Source organism: Palaemon carinicauda, chromosome 29, assembly GCF_036898095.1.
Source record: "Palaemon carinicauda isolate YSFRI2023 chromosome 29, ASM3689809v2, whole genome shotgun sequence".
Taxonomy (NCBI): domain Eukaryota; kingdom Metazoa; phylum Arthropoda; class Malacostraca; order Decapoda; family Palaemonidae; genus Palaemon; species Palaemon carinicauda.
In genome coordinates this window covers 94631160-94649952 of record NC_090753.1, presented here as the reverse complement: position 1 = coordinate 94649952, position 18793 = coordinate 94631160, and the positions used below count along the sequence as shown (strand labels likewise).

The 18793-nt window shown below is 35.8% G+C and overlaps 1 protein-coding gene across 1 annotated transcript in view; it reads left to right on the top strand.

Annotated features, from left to right (window-relative positions):
- Positions 1-203: 203 nt before the first annotated feature.
- LOC137622373 (uncharacterized) overlaps positions 204-18793 on the top strand; it is a 26430-nt gene continuing 7840 nt past the window's right edge. Inside the window, exon 1 of the mRNA XM_068352971.1 lies at positions 204-2260. Coding sequence (XP_068209072.1) covers positions 577-2260 — 1684 coding nt within the window. The 5' untranslated portion in view covers positions 204-576. The remainder of the gene's footprint in view (positions 2261-18793) is intronic.

The window sequence follows — 18793 nt, the reverse complement described above, 5'->3', positions numbered from 1 at the left end:
GTGATTCGTATAATCTAAAAATTGAAAGACAGAATATTCAAGATTTATTAACCTTCCTATATTTCATGGTAGGAGTAAAGAAGTCGGATATATCAGAAAAGAATTTTCTTTTTAGATATTGGGATTCTTGTGTGAGGGACAGGGGACTACGGAAACCGCGGAAAAAGAAGAAACTTGCTCAGTTACCCCCGAGGCGTCTTTGGGTGAGGATGTATCACGGCCACGTCTTGGATCTTCGTGTCGTCCTTCCATTTGTCGCCGTCTGAAATTATTCCCGACCGCTGAAAGATTCGCACATTGAAAATGGAAATCGAATTAGATCTGAAGTGAAAGAAAATGATAACTGAATCATTTTAAATCGAAAATAAAACCAGTATGTGCCCGAATTTCGGAAATTATCATTTGAGATGATATTCCGTTTTGTTAGGAATATGACTCGAGTTAGAATATCGATGGAAATTGGACTGAGGTGATTGGTTGTCCAACGAATCCCTTTCACTGGACTTAGAAAGCCCTGGCGGTTTATGTAAGGCCATCTTCATTTAAATATATCCCCCCAAAGCCATTTCCAAAGACATGATACATGACGTTTTAAAACTCTTCCTTTTCCTAGCGATTTTTATGGAATTTCCTCTTCCAGGAACTGCTGTTAAATATTCGAACTGTCTCGGTCGATGTGAATTACAGGTTTTCAATACTCATGAGCTCTTCATCAGGGCCGAGGATATCTTGTCCTTCCAACGGTTTTTCGATCCTGACGTCATAGGAGATATCCTTCGTGACGTCACGAGCCTTAGGGTTGAGTGCAGCCAGGCTCTTTTGGGTGAGACATTAAGGCCTTTTCAATCTTCGTGGGTGCCATTCATAGCCAAGATTCTAGAACTGCGTATTCAAGAGTGCCGTGTGCTATCCTTAGCCCCTTCTGCACTGAAGGACTTCAAGAGTCTGACCTCTCTCAGAATAGACAATGCCGAAGAAGGGAGTCCCTTCATGGCAGAGGAAGGCGGCTTGGAGGGCCTTCGAAATCTCGCCTCGTTCAGCCTGACGAGGGTCAGACTCAGGGCTCTTAATCACAGCCTCTTCCATAACCACACCAGCAACAAGCTCATGAAAGTCTACCTCAGCCACAACTCCCTGGACGACATAGACCAGTGCACCTTCTGCGGGATGCAGAGGCTCAGTGACCTCGACCTGAGCTTTAACCAGCTGCGTGGGAGCAACATGGACTTCCTGCAGTGTGTCCACGCCCTATATTTGCTGAACGTTTCGCACAATGCAATTTTGAGCGTCAATGTCGACGCCTTCCAGTATAATGAAATTCTGCACACAGTTGATCTATCTCACAATAAGCTCAGCTCGTTCTCCAGTGTTGTGCATCTTCTCAATAGAACAAAGACTTTGAGGCAAGTTTTCTTGGCCAACAATCCTTGGAAGTGTAATGTGACCTCACTTGTCCAACTGAGATACCTAGGGAGTGTGACAGGTGTACAGATAGAAGACTGGGACATTTTGAAATGCCTGGATAAAGGCAAGTGGATCACTGCCCAACAACTAGTCTTCCCTTTCACTTTTGCCCAAATTTTTCGTTTCTGGCATGCCATGCTCATCGTAGCTTTCATCTGTCTGTGCTTCTGCAGTGTTTTGACTGTGAAGTGCTTTGCGGAACCCTTGCACGAGACCCTTCCAGTGGCACTGTGGCATCTGATGAGGAACAGCCTCAGGCCGTCTTCCAGAAGAATGGAGTTCACTGAATCCCTGCCGTCCAAGATCCAGCGTTCTGGAAACTCTGGCAAAGTACAGTGCGCTGAAGAGGGGCGTAGTCACTCTGACAACTGTGAGAGCAACCACAGTGGAAAAGAAAATAATGGGAAGATCGAAGATGCCCGTCAGGTTTCTGAAATTATCATAGGAAACATCATTGTTGAAAATAATAAGATCAACTCTGTAACATCACCCTCTACGCTTGGGAAGTCGTCGAATAGTGTCAGCAGACAGAGGATTGGCAAGGAAAATAACTCAGTGTCTTATGTATCATATAAAACATCTTTGGATCCAAGTGAAAAAGGTGAAGAACACCTTAAATTAAAGGGCAAGAGCCAAAACCGGAACTCGAAATCAAATTCAAAGCAAAATGAGAAAAACGAGGACAAAGGAAATGACGAGACTAAAGAGGTGAATGATGGTGGTGAAAATGGAAACAATGACAATTTGGTAGACGATGAAACTCAAAATGAAGATCTACCGTTAACAACTTCTGCAGGTAAAGGAATGTGACATCCTGAATAATCAGGAATTTAGGCAATATCTCGCTTTGACTTTCTATCATTCAGGACTTTTCACTTTTTGTAGAAATGCGTTTGGGTATCCTGATAGTTATTCCTTGGTTTTAAAGTGAGTTTGAGTTTCCTGATGGGTTTTCGTTGGTTTTAATGGGAATTTGGGATACGTGATGGTTATTCCTTGGTTTTAAAGTGAGTTTGGGTTTCCTGATTATTACTCCATGGTTTTAAAGTGAGTTTGGGTTTTCTGGTGGTTATTCCTAGGTTTTAAAGTGAGTTTGGGTTTCCTGATGGTTTTTCGTTGGTTTTAATGGGAATTTGGGTTACGTGATGGTTATTCCTTGGTTTTAAAGTTAGTTTGGGTTTCCTGATTATTATTCCATGGTTTTAAAGTGAGTTTGGGTTTCCTGGTGATTATTCCTTGGTTTTAAAGTGAGTTTGGGTTTCCTGATAGTTATTCCTTGGTTTTAAAGTGAGTTTGAGTTTCCTTATGGTTATTCCTTGGTTTTAAAGGGAGTTTGGGTTTTCTGATGGTTATTCCTTGGTTTTTAAGTAAGTTTGGGTTTCCTGATGGTTATTCCTTGGTTTTAAAGTGAGTTTGGGTTTCCTGATGGTTATTCCTTGGTTTTAAAGTGAATTTGGGTTTCCTGATGGTTATTCCTTGGTTTTACAGTGAGTTTGGGTTTCCTGATGGTTTTTCGTTGGGTTTAATGGGAATTTGGGTTTCCTGATGGTTATTCCTTGGTTTTAAAGTGAGTTTGGGTTTCCTGATGGTTATTCCTTGGTTTTAAAGTGAGTTTGGGTTTCCTGGTGGTTATTCCTTGGTTTTAAAGTGAGTTTGGGTTTCCTGATAGTTATTCCTTGGCTTTAAAGTGAGTTTGAGTTTCCTTATGGTTATTCCTTGGTTTTAAAGGGAGTTTGGGTTTTCTGATGGTTATTCCTTGGTTTTTAAGTGAGTTTGGGTTTCCTGATGGTTATTCCTTGGTTTTAAAGTGAGTTTGGGTTTCCTGATGGTTATTCCTTGGTTTTAAAGTGAATTTGGGTTTCCTGATGGTTATTCCTTGGTTTTACAGTGAGTTTTGGTTTCCTGATGGTTTTTCGTTGGGTTTAATGGGAATTTGGGTTTCCTGATGGTTATTCCTTGGTTTTAAAGTGAGTTTGGGTTTCCTGATGGTTATTCCTTGGTTTTAAAGTGAGTTTGGGTTTCCTGGTGGTTATTCCTTGGTTTTAAAGTGAGTTTGGGTTTCCTGAAGATTATTCCTTGGTTTTAAAGGGACTTTGGGTTTCCTGATTATTATTCCTTGGTTTTAAAGTGAGTTTGGGTTTCCTGATTGTTATTTCTTGGTTTTAAAGTGAGTTTGGGTGTCCTGATTGTTATTCCTTGGTTTTAAAGTGAGTTTGGGTTTCCTGATGGTTATTCCTTGGTTTTAAAGTGAGTTTGGGTTTCCTGATGGTTATTCCTTGGTTTTAAAGTGAGTTTGGGTTTCCTGATGGTTATTCCTTGATTTTAAAGTGAGTTTGGGTTTGGTTATTCCTTGGTTTTAAAGTGAATTTGGGTTTCCTGATGGTTATTCCTTGGTTTTAAAGTGAGTTTGGGTATGGTTATTCCTTGGTTTTAAAGTGAGTTTGGGTTTGGTAATTCCTTGGTTTTAAAGTGAGTTTGGGTTTCCTGATGGTTATTCCTTGGTTTTAAAGTGAGTCTGGGTTTCCTGATGGTTATTCCTTGGTTTTAAAGTGAGTTTGGGTTTCCTGATTGTTATTCCTTGGTTTTAAAGTGAGTTTGGGTATCCTAATGGTTTTTCGGTGGGTTTAATGGGAATTTGGGTTTACTGATTATTATTCCTTGGTTTTAAAGTGAGTTTGGGTTTCCTGATGGTTATTCCTTGGTTTTAAAGTGAATTTGGGTTTCCTGAATGTTATTCCTTGGTTTTAAAGTGAGTTTGGGTTTGGTTATTCCTTGGTTTTAAAGTGAGTTTGGGTTTCCTGATTGTTATTCCTTGGTTTTAAAGTGATTTTAGGTTTCCTGATGGTTATTCCTTGGTTTTACTGTGAGTTTGGGTTTCCTGATGGTTTTTCGTTGGGTTAAATGGGAATTTGGGTTTCCTGATGGTATTCCTTGGTTTTAAAGGGAGTTTGGGTTTCCTGATGGTTATTCCTTGGTTTTAAAGTGAATTTGGGTTTCCTATTGGTTATTCCTTGGTTTTAAAGTGAGTTTGGGTTTTCTGGTGGTTATTCCTTGGTTTTAAAGTGAGTTTGGGTTTGGTTATTCCTTGGTTTTAAAGTGAGTTTGGGTTTCCTGATTGTTATTCATTGGTTTTAAAGTGAATTTGGGTTTCCTGGTGGTTATTCCTTGGTTTTAAAGTTAGTTTGGGTTTGGTTATTCCTTGATTTTAAAGTGAGTTTGGGTTTCCTGATTATTATTCCTTGGTTTTAAAGTGAGTTTGGGTTTCCTGGTGGTTATTCCTTGGTTTTAAAGTGAGTTTGGGTTTCCTGATGGTTATTCCTTGGTTTTAAAGTGCGTTTGGGTTTCCTGGTGGTTATTCCTTGGTTTTAAAGTGAGTTTGGGTTTCTTGATGGTTATTCCTTGGTTTTAAAGTGAGTTTGGGTTTCCTGGTGGTTATTCCTTGGTTTTAAAGTGAATTTGGGTTTCCTGGTGGTTATTCCTTGGTTTTAAAGTGAATTTGGGTTTGGTTATTCCTTGATTTTAAAGTGAGTTTGGGTTTCCTGATTATTATTCCTTGGTTTTAAAGTGAGTTTGGGTTTCCTGGTGGTTATTCCTTGGTTTTAAAGTGAGTTTGGGTTTCCTGATGGTTATTCCTTGGTTTTAAAGTTAGTTTGGGTTTCCTGGTGGTTATTCCTTGGTTTTAAAGTGAGTTTGGGTTTCCTGATGGTTATTCCTTGGTTTTAAAGTGAGTTTGGGTTTCCTGGTGGTTATTCCTTGGTTTTAAAGTGAGTTTGGGTTTCCTGATGGTTATTCCTTGGTTTTAAAGTGAACTTGGGTTTCCTGGTTGTTATTCCTTGGTTTTAAAGTGAGTTTGGGTTTCCTGAAGATTATTCCTTGGTTTTAAAGGGACTTTGGATTTCCTGATTATTATTCCTTGGTTTTAAAGTGAGTTTGGGTTTCCTGATTGTTATTTCTTGGTTGTAAAGTGAGTTTGGGTTTCCTGATTGTTATTCCTTGGTTTTAAAGTGAGTTTGGGTTTCCTGATTGTTATTCCTTGGTTTTAAAGTGAGTTTGGGTTTCCTGATGGTTATTCCTTGGTTTTAAAGTGAGTTTGGGTTTGGTTATTCCTTGATTTTAAAGTGAGTTTGGGTTTGGTTATTCCTTGGTTTTAAAGTGAATTTGGGTTTCCTGATGGTTATTCCTTGGTTTTAAAGTGAGTTTGGGTTTGGTTATTCCTTGGTTTTAAAGTGAGTTTGGGTTTGGTAATTCCTTGGTTTTAAAGTGAGTTTGGGTTTCCTGATGGTTATTCCTTGGTTTTAAAGTGAGTTTGGGGTTCCTGATGGTTATTCCTTGGTTTTAAAGTGAGTTTGGGTTTCCTGATTGTTATTCCTTGGTTTTAAAGTGAGTTTGGGTTTCCTGATGGTTTTTCGTTGGGTTTAATGGGAATTTGGGTTTACTGATTATTATTCCTTGGTTTTAAAGTGAGTTTGGGTTTCCTGATGGTTATTCCTTGGTTTTAAAGTGAATTTGGGTTTCCTGAATGTTATTCCTTGGTTTTAAAGTGAGTTTGGGTTTGGTTATTCCTTGGTTTTAAAGTGAGTTTGGGTTTCCTGATTGTTATTCCTTGGTTTTAAAGTGAGTTTGGGTTTCCTGATTGTTATTCCTTGGTTTTAAAGTGAATTTGGGTTTCCTGATGGTTTTTCGTTGGGTTTAATGGGAATTTGGGTTTCCTGATGGTTATTCCTTGGTTTTAAAGGGAGTTTGGGTTTCCTGATGGTTATTCCTTGGTTTTAAAGTGAATTTGGGTTTCCTAGTGGTTATTCCTTGGTTTTAAAGTGAGTTTGGGTTTTCTGGTGGTTATTCCTTGGTTTTAAAGTGAGTTTGGGTTTGGTTATTACTTGGTTTTAAAGTGAATTTGGGTTTCCTGGTGGTTATTCCTTGGTTTTAAAGTGAGTTTGGGTTTCCTGATGGTTATTCATTGGTTTTAAAGTGAATTTGGGTTTCCTGGTGGTTATTCCTTGGTTTTAAAGTTAGTTTGGGTTTCCTGATTATTATTCCATGGTTTTAAAGTGAGTTTGGGTTTTCTGATGGTTATTCCTTGGTTTTAAAGTGAGTTTGGGTTTCCTGATGATTATTCCTTGGTTTTAAAGTGACTTTGGGTTTCTTGGTGGTTATTCCTTGGTTTTAAAGTGAATTTGGTTTTCCTGAAGATTATTCCTTGGTTTTAAAGTGAGTTTGGGTTTCTTGATTATTATTCCATGGTTTTAAAGTGAGTTTGGGTTTGGTTATTTCTTGGTTTTAAAGTGAGTTTGGGTTTCCTGAAGGTTATTCCTTAGTTTTAAAGTGAGTTTGGGTTTCCTGATGGTTATTCCTTGGTTTTAAAGTGACTTTGGGTTTCCTGGTGGTTATTCCTTGGTTTTAAAGTGAGTTTGAGTTTCCTGATGGTTATTCCTTGGTTTTAAAGTGAGTTTGGGTTTCCTGAAGGTTATTCCTTAGTTTTAAAGTGAGTTTTGGTTTACTGATGGTTATTCCTTGGTTTTAAAGTAACTTTGGGTTTCCTGGTGGTTATTCCTTGATTTTAAAGTGAGTTTGGGTTTCCTGAAGATTATTCCTTGGGTTTAAAGTGAGTTTGGGTTTCTTGATTATTATTCCATGGTTTTAAAGTGAGTTTGGGTTTAGTTATTCTTTGGTTTTAAAGTGAGTTTGGCTTTCCTGATGATTATTCCTTGGTTTTAAAGTGAGTTTTGGTTTCCTGGTGGTTATTCCTTGGTTTTAAAGTGAGTTTGGGTTTCATGATGGTTATTCCTTGGTTTGAAAGTGAGTTTGGGTTTCCTGGTGGATATTCCTTGGTTTTAAAGTGAGTTTGGGTTTCCTGGTGGATATTCCTTGGTTTTAAAGTGAGTTTGGGTTTCCTGGTGGATATTCTTTGGTTTTAAAGTGAGTTTGGGTTTCATGATGGTTATTCCTTGGTTTTAATATTTATTATTATTATTATTATTGTGGCTGTTAATTTTTATCATCATTGGTGTTATTATTCTTTGTTTATCTTTTTTTATTAATATTATTACTAATGTTATTTATTTTATCATTATGAATTTTTCATTATTATTTATTATTATTATTATTATTATTATTATTATTATTATTATTATTATTATTGTTGTTGTTGTTATTAGTATTAATTATTTACAAGTAGCCATAGATGAACCCACGAAAATCAAATTGGAAATGAATCCCTTCATATATAATTTCTCTCAAGTACCTACTGTATGTTTCTTGATCATATCATTCCTTATCTTTTTACAAATGCCAAATAATTCTCTCTCTCTCTCTCTCTCTCTCTCTCTCTCTCTCTCTCTCTCTCTCTCTCTCTCTCTCTCTCTCTCACGAGAAATTACTCAGCGCAAACTAATCAACAACAGTATTAAATGTTCCCTTCCGCTGAGCGTGAAACATCGTAACTTATTACTCTCTAACAAAACATCTAAGAGATGGTCGGGATAAATAGGGAAGGGGAGCGTATAATATGAAGCCAGAGGACCCTATTTCAAGCAAACAATGCGTCTAATGTAGAAGACAAAACCCTCAGACATGTCCTTACTTATGTCTTAAATTTGGCCAGTTTTTATCACCGCGCTGGATAGCGCGAATTGGTGGGGGTTGGAGATTTTCGTCTGAATCCTCACAGTAAACCAACCTAGTATTGATAGCCCTGACAAGTAGACCTTGGCTGGTCCTGGTAATATGCAAATGTTTTCATTCCGTTGAGGTTGTGGTGGCCGATGCGGGTAACGTCCCTGACTGGTAAATGCCAGACTGGGGTTCGAATCCCACTCAAACTCGTTAGTTTCTTTGGTCGCTGCAACCTCACTATCCTTGTGAGCTAAGTATGGGGGGGGGGGTGGGCGCCTGGTTTGGTTAGCCTATAAGTCTCTCTGCTGAGTCATCAGCAGTCATTGCCTGGCTTTCCATGGTCCTTGGTTGGGTGGAGAAGGGGTTTGTACGCTGATCTTATGTGTATACGGCCAGTCCCCAGGGTATTGTCCTGCATGATAGGGCAATGTCAATATCCCTTGCCTCTGACATTCATGAGCAACCCTTAGCCATTGCCTGGCCCTCCCTGGTCCTATGTTGGGTGGAGACGGGCTTGTGCGCTGATCTTACGTGTATATGGTAAGTCTCCAGTGCATTGTCCTGCATGATAGGGCAATGTCACTGTCCCTTGCCTCTGCCATTCATGAGCGACCTTTAAACCTTCTCTCTGAGTGGGGATACCCCACTCAGAAAGTCTCCATATATAATAGTATGGACCCTTTCCATATATCAGAGCATTTAAGGTCTATGTTAGTTCTCCAATGAGCAGAGCGTATGATCCTATGAGCATGGACTGAGCGTTTGATTTTCCGTCCATGTGGAGCATGACAGAAGACACAGCGGGAAGAATTATCGGTCTCACGAACTCTCCCTGTGGGCCATTTAATTGTCTTGGCTCGTATCATGTCTAATGAAATTTGGCTTACAAGACTCTTATTATTATTATTATTGTTATTTTTATTTTTATTATTATTATTATTATTATTATTATTATTATCATCATTATTATTATTATTATTTTCATCATCATTATTGTCATTTTTGTTATTATTATTATTATGGATTTTTTATGTTGTGAGTGATAAACGAAAAGGAGATAACAAAAATAGGGATTAGTTAGTCAGGCGACCTGCTGGACTGGGATTCGAGATCCGCTCAAGGTTAATAGTTTTTCATAGTGTCTACAACATCACTATCCTTGTGAGCTAATGATGGGAGATTTGAGGGAGGCTATAGGTCTATCTGCTGAGTCATCAGTAGCCATTGCCTGGCTCTCCTTATACTAGTTTGGGTGGAGAAGGAGCTTGGGCGCTTATAAGATACTGGTCGGTCAGTCTCTAGGGCATTCACTGTCCCTTACCTCTGCCATTCACGAGCGTCCTTTAAACCTTTAAACGACATTATTAAGAATAATGATAATGGTATAGCTTATGACTTTATGTAAATATAGAATGTAAAATGTATAATGATGTAACCGAATATAATGGTAAGACGGATAAGAATAATGTCAAATATATTGGCAAGATGGTTAAAAATAATGTCAAATATATTGGCAAGATGGTTAGAAATAATGTCAAATATATTGGCAAGACGGCTAGAAATAATGTCAAATGTACTGGCAAGATGGTTAAAAATGATGTAAAATATATTGGCTGGATGGCTAAAAATAATCTCAAATATATTGGCAAGATGGTTAAAAATAATGTCAAATATATTGGCAAGATTATTAAAAATAATGTCAAATATATTGGCAAGATGGTTAAAAATAATGTCAAATATAATGGCAAGATGGCTAAAAATAATCTCAAATATATCGGCAAGATGGTTAAAAATAATCTCAAATATATTGGCAAGGTTGTTAAAAATAATGTCAAATATATTGGCAAGATGGTTAAAAATAATGTCAAATATATTGGCAAGATGGTTAGAAATAATGTCAAATATATTGGCAAGATGGTTAAAAATAATCACAAATATATTGGCTAGATGGCTAAAAATAATGTCAAATATATTGGCAAGATGGTTAAAAATATGTCAAATATATTGGCAAGATTGTTAAAAAAATGTCAAATATATCGGCAAGATGGTTAAAAATAATGTCAAATATATTGGCAAGGTGGTTAAAAATAATGTCAAATATATTGGCAAGATGGTTAAAAATAATGTCAAATATATTGGCTAGATGGCTAAAAATAATCTCAAATATATTGGCAAGATGGTTAAAAATAATCTCAAATATATTGGCAAGGTGGTTAAAAATAATGTCAAATATGTTGGCAAGATGATTAAAAATAATGTCAAATATATTGGCAAGATGGTTAGAAATAATGTCAAATATATTGGCAAGATGGTTAAAAATAATCACAAATATATTGGCTAGATGGCTAAAAAATAATGTCAAATATATTGGCAAGATGGTTAAAAATAATGTAAAATATATTGGCAAGATGGTTAGAAATAATGTCATATATATCAGCAAGATGGTTAGAAATAATGTCAAATATATTGGCAAGATGGTTTAAAATGATGTCAAATATATTGGCAAGGTGGTTAAAAATAATGTCAAAAATATTGCCAAGATGGTTGAAAATAATGTTAAATATATGGGCAAGATGGTTAAAAATAATGTCAAATATAATGGCAAGATGGTTGAAAATAATGTCAAATATATTGACGAGAGTTAGAAATAATGTCAAATATATTGGCAAAATGGTTAGAAATAATGTCAAATATATTGCCAAGATGGTTAAAAATAATGTTAAATACATTGCCAAGATGGTTGAAAATAATGTCCAATATATCGGCAAGATGGTTAAAAATAATGTCAAATATATTGGCAAGATGGTTAGAAATAATGTAAGAGATACACTTATAATAATTGTAGTAGTCAGTGAATTCATGAATTGTTGCTAACGAAAAAAGGTTGCATTTTTTTAATATTCATGACAGGATGTTTGATGTTGCAAACTAAGATCGTCTTCTTGTCTACCAATATCCCTACATTAAGGGGTCGTTTGCCTGATGCACCCTCTCCAATCCCTTCTATCAAAAGCATCCTCTTCCACCAAATCTCTTCTCTCCATATCATCCTTCACCTTATCTCGCCATCTAATTATTTGCCTCTCTCTAGATCTTCCTCCCAAACAGGTTCATTCTAAGCCCTCCTCACTCCATCCCCACCATTCATCTTCAACACGTGCCACTGTTATTACTCTGTAATCTTTACTACGCCTGTCATTCTTCGTATTTCGTCATTTTCCAATCTTTCAAGCAGTGATATTTCTATTATCGACCTCAGTATTCTCATCTCTGGTCTCTCAAACTAAGATACTCTGATGATTGCCAAGGAGAGAGAGAGAGAGAGAGAGAGAGAGAGAGAGAGAGAGAGAGAGAGAGAGAGAGAGAGAGAGAGAGAGAGAGAGAGCAATTTGTTATTAGCTTCAGACTTAATGCTTTTCGAAGACGAAATGAGTCGGTTGGAGAAATGCTTGAAGGGCAGATTCGCTTTCGAGTCAACTGAGGTCAACGTGAGATCTTAGTCTGAAAACCGACAGTGCTTGCAAGCGGACTTTAATTAGTGTGTGTTAGTTTGTGCGGAAGAGAGAGGGAGAGAGAGACGTGACGGCATTACTCGTTTTTGACAAGAAAGAGAAGCAGGTTTATTGAAAACGTGACAGAATCTTATAATATTTTGCCTTGGAAAAATATATCAATACTAGTGTACACAACCCGTCAGAATTGACGGGTAAATATTTAGATAGATATGCATACACAGATTCAACTTTTCCCATCCCCTCTTTATTCCCTAACTACAACATGGCAGTTTGGGTAATCTGTATGAAATTGTGGTTTTCGAGTGGTTACCGCTCAGCGTGACCACACACACACACACACACATACACATATATATATATATATATATATATATATATATATATATATATATATATATATATATATATATATATATATATATTTATATAATGCATATACATACATATATATATATATATATATATATATATATATATATATATAACCAGACACTTTCTCTTTATTATATAGGCGAGATTTGTCATAGATTTTGAGTGAAATTTCAATTCTGTGGTGGCCGATGTGGTAACGTCCCTGACTGGTGAACCCCAGACTGGGGTTCGAGTCCCGCTCAAACTCGATAGTTCCTTTGGTACTGCAGCCTGTCTATCCTTGTGAGCTAAGGATGGCGTTGCCTACAGGACTATCTGCTGAGTCAGCAGCCATTGCCTGGCACTCCTTGGTCCTAGCTTGGGTGGAGAGGGGACATGGCCGCTGATCATATGATATATGGTCAGTCTCTAGGGCATTGTCTTGCTTGATAGGGCAATGTCACTTTCCCTTGCCTCTGCCATTCACGAGCCGTCTTTAAACCGTTAAACCAATAAAAATCTAAAATTAGAATTGAAGGGAAATAAGAGGCTAGTGTCGTCGGTGTGCCTCTCGCATTAAACTATACGCATTCCTAAAGAGTCTTCGTATCCTTCACCCTCTACATGCACCCACTTATTATTCTTCTCATGCTCCTTCCCTTTCCTTCTTTCTATCTACGCTTTTTTTTTAAGTTTAGTTTCTTAGGGCAACTGCTAAACTCCCCCCCCCCCCCCGCCCTGTTAAAGACCTACCTTGGTATCGACTCATCTCCCTACAGTATCCGTCATTATGGCCCAAATTCTATGCATCTATTCAACTGTCTTATTAAACTTTGTAGAAGTACATATGCGCGCACATACACACACATTATATATATATATATATATATATATATATATATATATATATATATACAGTATATATATATATATATATATATATATATATATATATATATATATATATATATATGCATATATATATAAATATAAATATATATATATATATATATATATATATTTATATATAAATATATATATATATATATATATATATATATATATATATACAGTATATATATTTCTACGATCGCACTCAGCGGTAAGACTTATAGCTACTCAATCTCTCTCCGTCTTTCATGTAGGGTGAAAGAGTGTAGTCATGCCCCAGTGAGAGAGAATATTTAGCCATTATTTTTGATAGGTCACATACACAGATATATATATATATATATATATATATATATATATATATATATATATATATATGACGTCAACATCACAAATGTAATTTTGCCAGCCAAGACATCACATATATGTTTCATGAATGCCCAAGCAAGAGGGCGACTCAGATCCATCAACTTAGCATTCATAAGCGGCACTGTGGCACTCGGTGCCATATTCTTTTTGAAGAAATTAGATATGTTGTCGAGGTGCGTTCTCTTCAGTGCTGTTGTTTTGCACCTGCAAGTTGGATTAGTGTTTGGTAGAGAGAGAGAGAGAGAGAGAGAGAGAGAGAGAGAGAGAGAGAGAGAGAGAGAGAAAATTTTTCTGTCAGGGTTTTTTTTTTACTAATTTTATTCGTGATAAAGGCCATCATACTGTCTTGCTTTTGAACTGGGTATGAGGACATTACTATATAATGTGTGTATATATATATATATATATATATATATATATATATATATATATATATGTGTGTATTTATATATATGTATATATATTTATATATATGTATATATATTTATATATATGTATATATATATATATATATATATATATATATATATATATATATATATATATATCCAATCTGAGTGGGGATACCTTAACGTGATGAAAGAGTTTGCGTATCACCATGATCAACAAAGCTGTGCTAATCAGGGACACCCAATATTAGGTTGGTTTGCTGTGAGTTCTCAAACTAAAATCTACCACCATCACCAATCCGCACTGGCCATGGGGTTGATGAAAATGTTCAATGCCCCAGATAGGAATTAAGACATATCTGAGGCTTTTGTCCTGCATTCGACTAGAAACGGCTGCATTTCGTGTTGTATATAAATGAATGCACACAGTCTTTCACTTACATAAACAGTAAGTACATAATAATTTTTCATTTAAAATAAAGTCAAAAGAAGAATATAAACTCGTCCTATCTCATAAAACCGCTGTGTGATTTGTAGAATTGCTAAAGTTAGCCCAAATACAAATTGCTCTCATAAAGAGGGTTGCTAATTTTGAGCAAAATTGGAGATTCTGGGAAGGAGGGGGGGCGGTATTCCCAAGCCCTGAATTGTTAATGGGCCCGGTTAGACTCCACGAATATTAAAGAGCAGTAGGAAAGTAGGAGTAAATCATTAGGCTGGTAGGATGATAGGATATTTTAAATGTCCTTAGATAGAAATTTCTTTTGACAAATTTAAAAGGGGAAGAAATTTATATTATTATTATTATTATTATTATTATTATTATTATTAGCGAAACTATAACCCTAGTTCGAAAAGCAGGATGTTATAAGCCCAAGGGCTCCAACAGGGAAAATATCCCATGGAGGAGAGGAAATAAGGAAGTAGATAGAATAGTGTGCCTGAGTGTACTCTTAAGTTAGAGAACTCTAACCTAAGATAGTTGAAAGCCATAGTACAGACTACAGAGGCTATGGCATTGCCCAAGACTAGAGAACAATGGTTTGATTTTGGAGTGGCTTTTTCCTTGAAGAGCTGCTTACCATAACTAAATACTCTCTTCTGTTGATAGACAGTATTTTTAAATGGATTAGAAATTTAGCAATACGGCATTTCCTAAGACGGGAGTAGTATTTATTATAATCAAAACTTATGGAATACGATATTTCAATAGACAGAAATCTCTTTTGCAGAGTGAGAACTGGAGGAGTATTGTGTTCTGATTGACAGAACTCAGTTAGGTTTATTCAACAAGATAACGAGCTTATATACAAACAGTTGAGGGCAACAATGTCACATAAATTCAAACAATATGAAACATACGATGGTAAGCATACACAGGTTTATCTATCATCAGTTCGAGAGAGAGCGAGAGATAAAAAAAACCCAATAATATTACAGTGGATGTTTTAGAAAAAAAAAGGGGGTCACTTGCATAAGCTATACTCAATTTTTTTTAATGAGACGCATTTGCACCGATTCGCAGCGGTGCCCATTTAGCTCGGAAAAGTTTCTTGATCGCTGATTGGTTAGAATTATCTTATTCAACCAATCAACGATCAGGAAACTTTTCCGAGCTAAAAGTGCACTCCTGTGAGTCGGCGCAAATCTGCCTCACTGAAAAGAATTGACTATAGTGTTTAATAGATTGGTATTAACTATTAAATGAAAATCTATTAAGTTACATCAGAGCAACTGATTCTTTTTAATGAGGATAAAAAATAGTCTCTATTTTTATTGTATTTCTTTGATATATATTGTATTTCTTTGATCAAAATATAAATATCAGATTCTCTCTCTCTCTCTCTCTCTCTCTCTCTCTCTCTCTCTCTCTCTCTCTCTCTCATTTACCATCTTTAGAAGGAAAGGATCGAGGGAAACAAATATGGCTTTTTCGATATACTTTTATCATCTGCCTTATCTCGTGTAACGCGCATTTAATTTCCGCTAAAGACTTGTGGTCGGACTCAGTCTACATTTCGTGAACTGGAGAGAGAGAGAGAGAGAGAGAGAGAGAGAGAGAGAGAGAGAGAGAGAGAGCCTGGGGCGTGAGAGTTGCTAATTATTGTATTCATCATCATCTTCTACGCCTATTGACACAAAGGGCCTCGGTTAGATTTCGACAGTCGTCTCTATCTTGAGCTTTTAAATCAGTACTTCTCCATTCACCACCTTCTACTTCACGCTTCATAGTACCTCAGCCATGTAGGCTTGGGCCTTCCAATTCTTCTAGTGCCTTGAGGAGCCCAGTTAAACGTTTGGGGAACTAATTACTCTTGGGGAGTGCAAAGAGCATGTCCAAACCATCTCCATCTACCCCTCACCATGATTTCATTCACATGTGGCACTAGTAATAATTATTAATACTATTGTATTGAACGAATGATTTGTATATGCCCAGCAAATGGAGGTAAGGGTGATTGAGGTAAAATATTCGAATGAGAGAGAGAGAGAGAGAGAGAGAGAGAGAGAGAGAGAGAGAGAGAGAGAGAATATGTTTTAATCAAAGGTAGACTTTTCTTCATATTGCATCATCGATCAGTCTTGAATGTGTAAAATTATGTACATAATTCTCTCTCTCTCTCTCTCTCTCTCTCTCTCTCTCTCTCTCTCTCTCTCTCTCTCTCCTCTTAAGATGGGGTTAGACCATCTTGTGATCTGGATGTATTACGCGAATAATGGAGATTACTAAAATGCAAATGTATTTTTATAATAAATGATAGAAAATAAAAACTTGATGTAAAATACAGAAAGTAATGAAACAAAAGAAAAAGTAAATATTGAATAAGGACACCTGAGATAAACTACAAGAAGTAATGAGACAAGAGATTAACTACTGCATTGTAATTGTTCAGTGGCCACTTTCCTCTTGGCAAGGGTAGAAGAGACTCTTTAGCTATGGTAAGCAGCTCTTCTAGGAGAAGGACACTCCAAAATCAAACCATTGTTCTCTAGTGTTGGGTAGTGCCATAGCCTCTGTACCATGGTCTTCCACTGTCTTGGGTTAGAGTTCTCTTGCTTGAGGGTACACTCCAGCATACTATTCTATCTAATTTCTCTTCCTCTTGTTTTGTTAAAGTTTGTATAGTTTACATAGGAGATATTTATATTAATGTTGTTATTCTTCTTAAGATATTTTATTTTTCCTTGTTTCCTTTCCTCACTGGGCTATTTTCCTTGTTGGAGCCCCTGGGCTTATAGCATTCTGCTTTTCCAACTAGGGTTGTAGCTTAGCAAGTAATAATAATAATAATAATAATAATAATAATAATAATGATTATTATTTTTATTATTAATATTATTATTATTATTAATATTAATATTATTATTACTATTACTTGCTAAGCTACAACCCTAGTTGTAAAAGCAAGATACTATAAGCCCAGGGGCCCCAGTGAGGAAAGGAAACAATAGAAATAGAATATTTTAATAGTAACATTAAAATAAGTATTACCCATATAAACTATAAAAACTTTAACAAAACAAAGGGAGGAGAAATTAAATAGATTAGTGTGCCCGAGTGTGCCCTCAAGCAAGAGAACTCTAACCCGAGACATGGAAGACCATGGTGCAGAGGCTATGTCACTACCCAAGACTAGAGAACATTTACCTGTAGAACTATGCTAAGACTGATGATGAAAGGAAACCAGGAAAATTGAGCATTGAATTTTAATCTGTATTATATACACAAAGACGAGTCTCTTCTTTACATGCTCCAACTGACTGAGTATTCTGTGCGGGTGCAGACCAACCGCTCGGAAAATAACCGCTCGTGTGAAGACATGTTTTTTTTTTTTTTTTTTTTTTGACATGCGGAAATATACCGCACGGATTCAATCCGCTATTGTGAAGCGGGACAAAACAGGCTGGTATGAGAATTTCGTCATTGTTTATATGGCATATCTATTTTAACGTTGTTACTGATCGTAAAGTAGCTTTTTTTTATCTTTCTTTATTCACTACTTCTCATGTACAGTAGTTTGTTTATTAACTTGTTTCCTTTCCTCACTATGTTATTTATATTGTTTATTTATTTCATTTCCTTACTGGGCCAGTCATTTTACCTGTTGAAGTACTATGGCTTATAGCATCTAGTTTTCCATCTAGGGTTGTAGCTTGGATAATAATAATAATAATAATAATAATAATAATAATAATAATAATAACATCCCTACTGGTTCATATAACTTAAGTATTCAACCCTCCATATGATTTTATTCCCATTAATAGCTTTAATTTTGTATATTCAGCCATTCGTGTGTGTGCGTTTTTTTTTTTTTTTACAAAGAAGCATTCTAAATTAATCGTTTAAATCGTTTGAACGTGAGATATATCTTTCAAGGTTATATTTAGATACTAAATTTTGATTATTGGTTCATTTCTCATTTTGAGCGTTTTCTATATCACTACTATTCTTTTAAAGAAAACGAATATGTATTTCATGGTAGACTAAAGAATATCAGAATCCGTTTTCTCTTATTGCGATAAATTATTGAATTTAATTGGAATTAGCCGTATGCTTTTCTGCTTTCATATTATATTATTGAGACTTAACAGATATTTTGGAAGGTCTGAATTATAAAACATCTCAAATGGTAATTAAAGAAGACTTGGGTAATGATGGCAATTAAAATATATTTATATCATAGGTTTTGTGAAACTGAATTTCAAATAATTTTAACAAAAATGGAAGGGCAAGATTGTTAGTTATATTATTATTATTATTTGCTAAGCAACAATCCTAGTTGGAAAAGCAGAATGATATAAGCCTAGGGGCTCCAACAGGAAAAATAGCTCAGTGAGGAAAGGAAACAAAGAAAAATTAAATATTTTAAGAAGAGCAACATATTTTCACCTTCTGCTTTTACCCTATTATTATTATTATTATTATTATTATTATTATTATTATTATTATTATTATTACAAGCCAGGCTATAACCCTAGTTGGAAAAGCAAGATGCTTATAAGCCCAAGGGCCCCAAGAGAGAAAAATAGCCCAGTGAGGAAAGGAAACAAGGAAATAAATAACTAGAAGCAAGGTAATAAACAATCAAAATGAAATTATCTTAAGAACAGTAACAACATTAAATTAGATCTTTCATATATAAACTATAAAAACTTCAAAACAAACAAGAGGAAGAGAAATAAATAGAACAGTGTGCT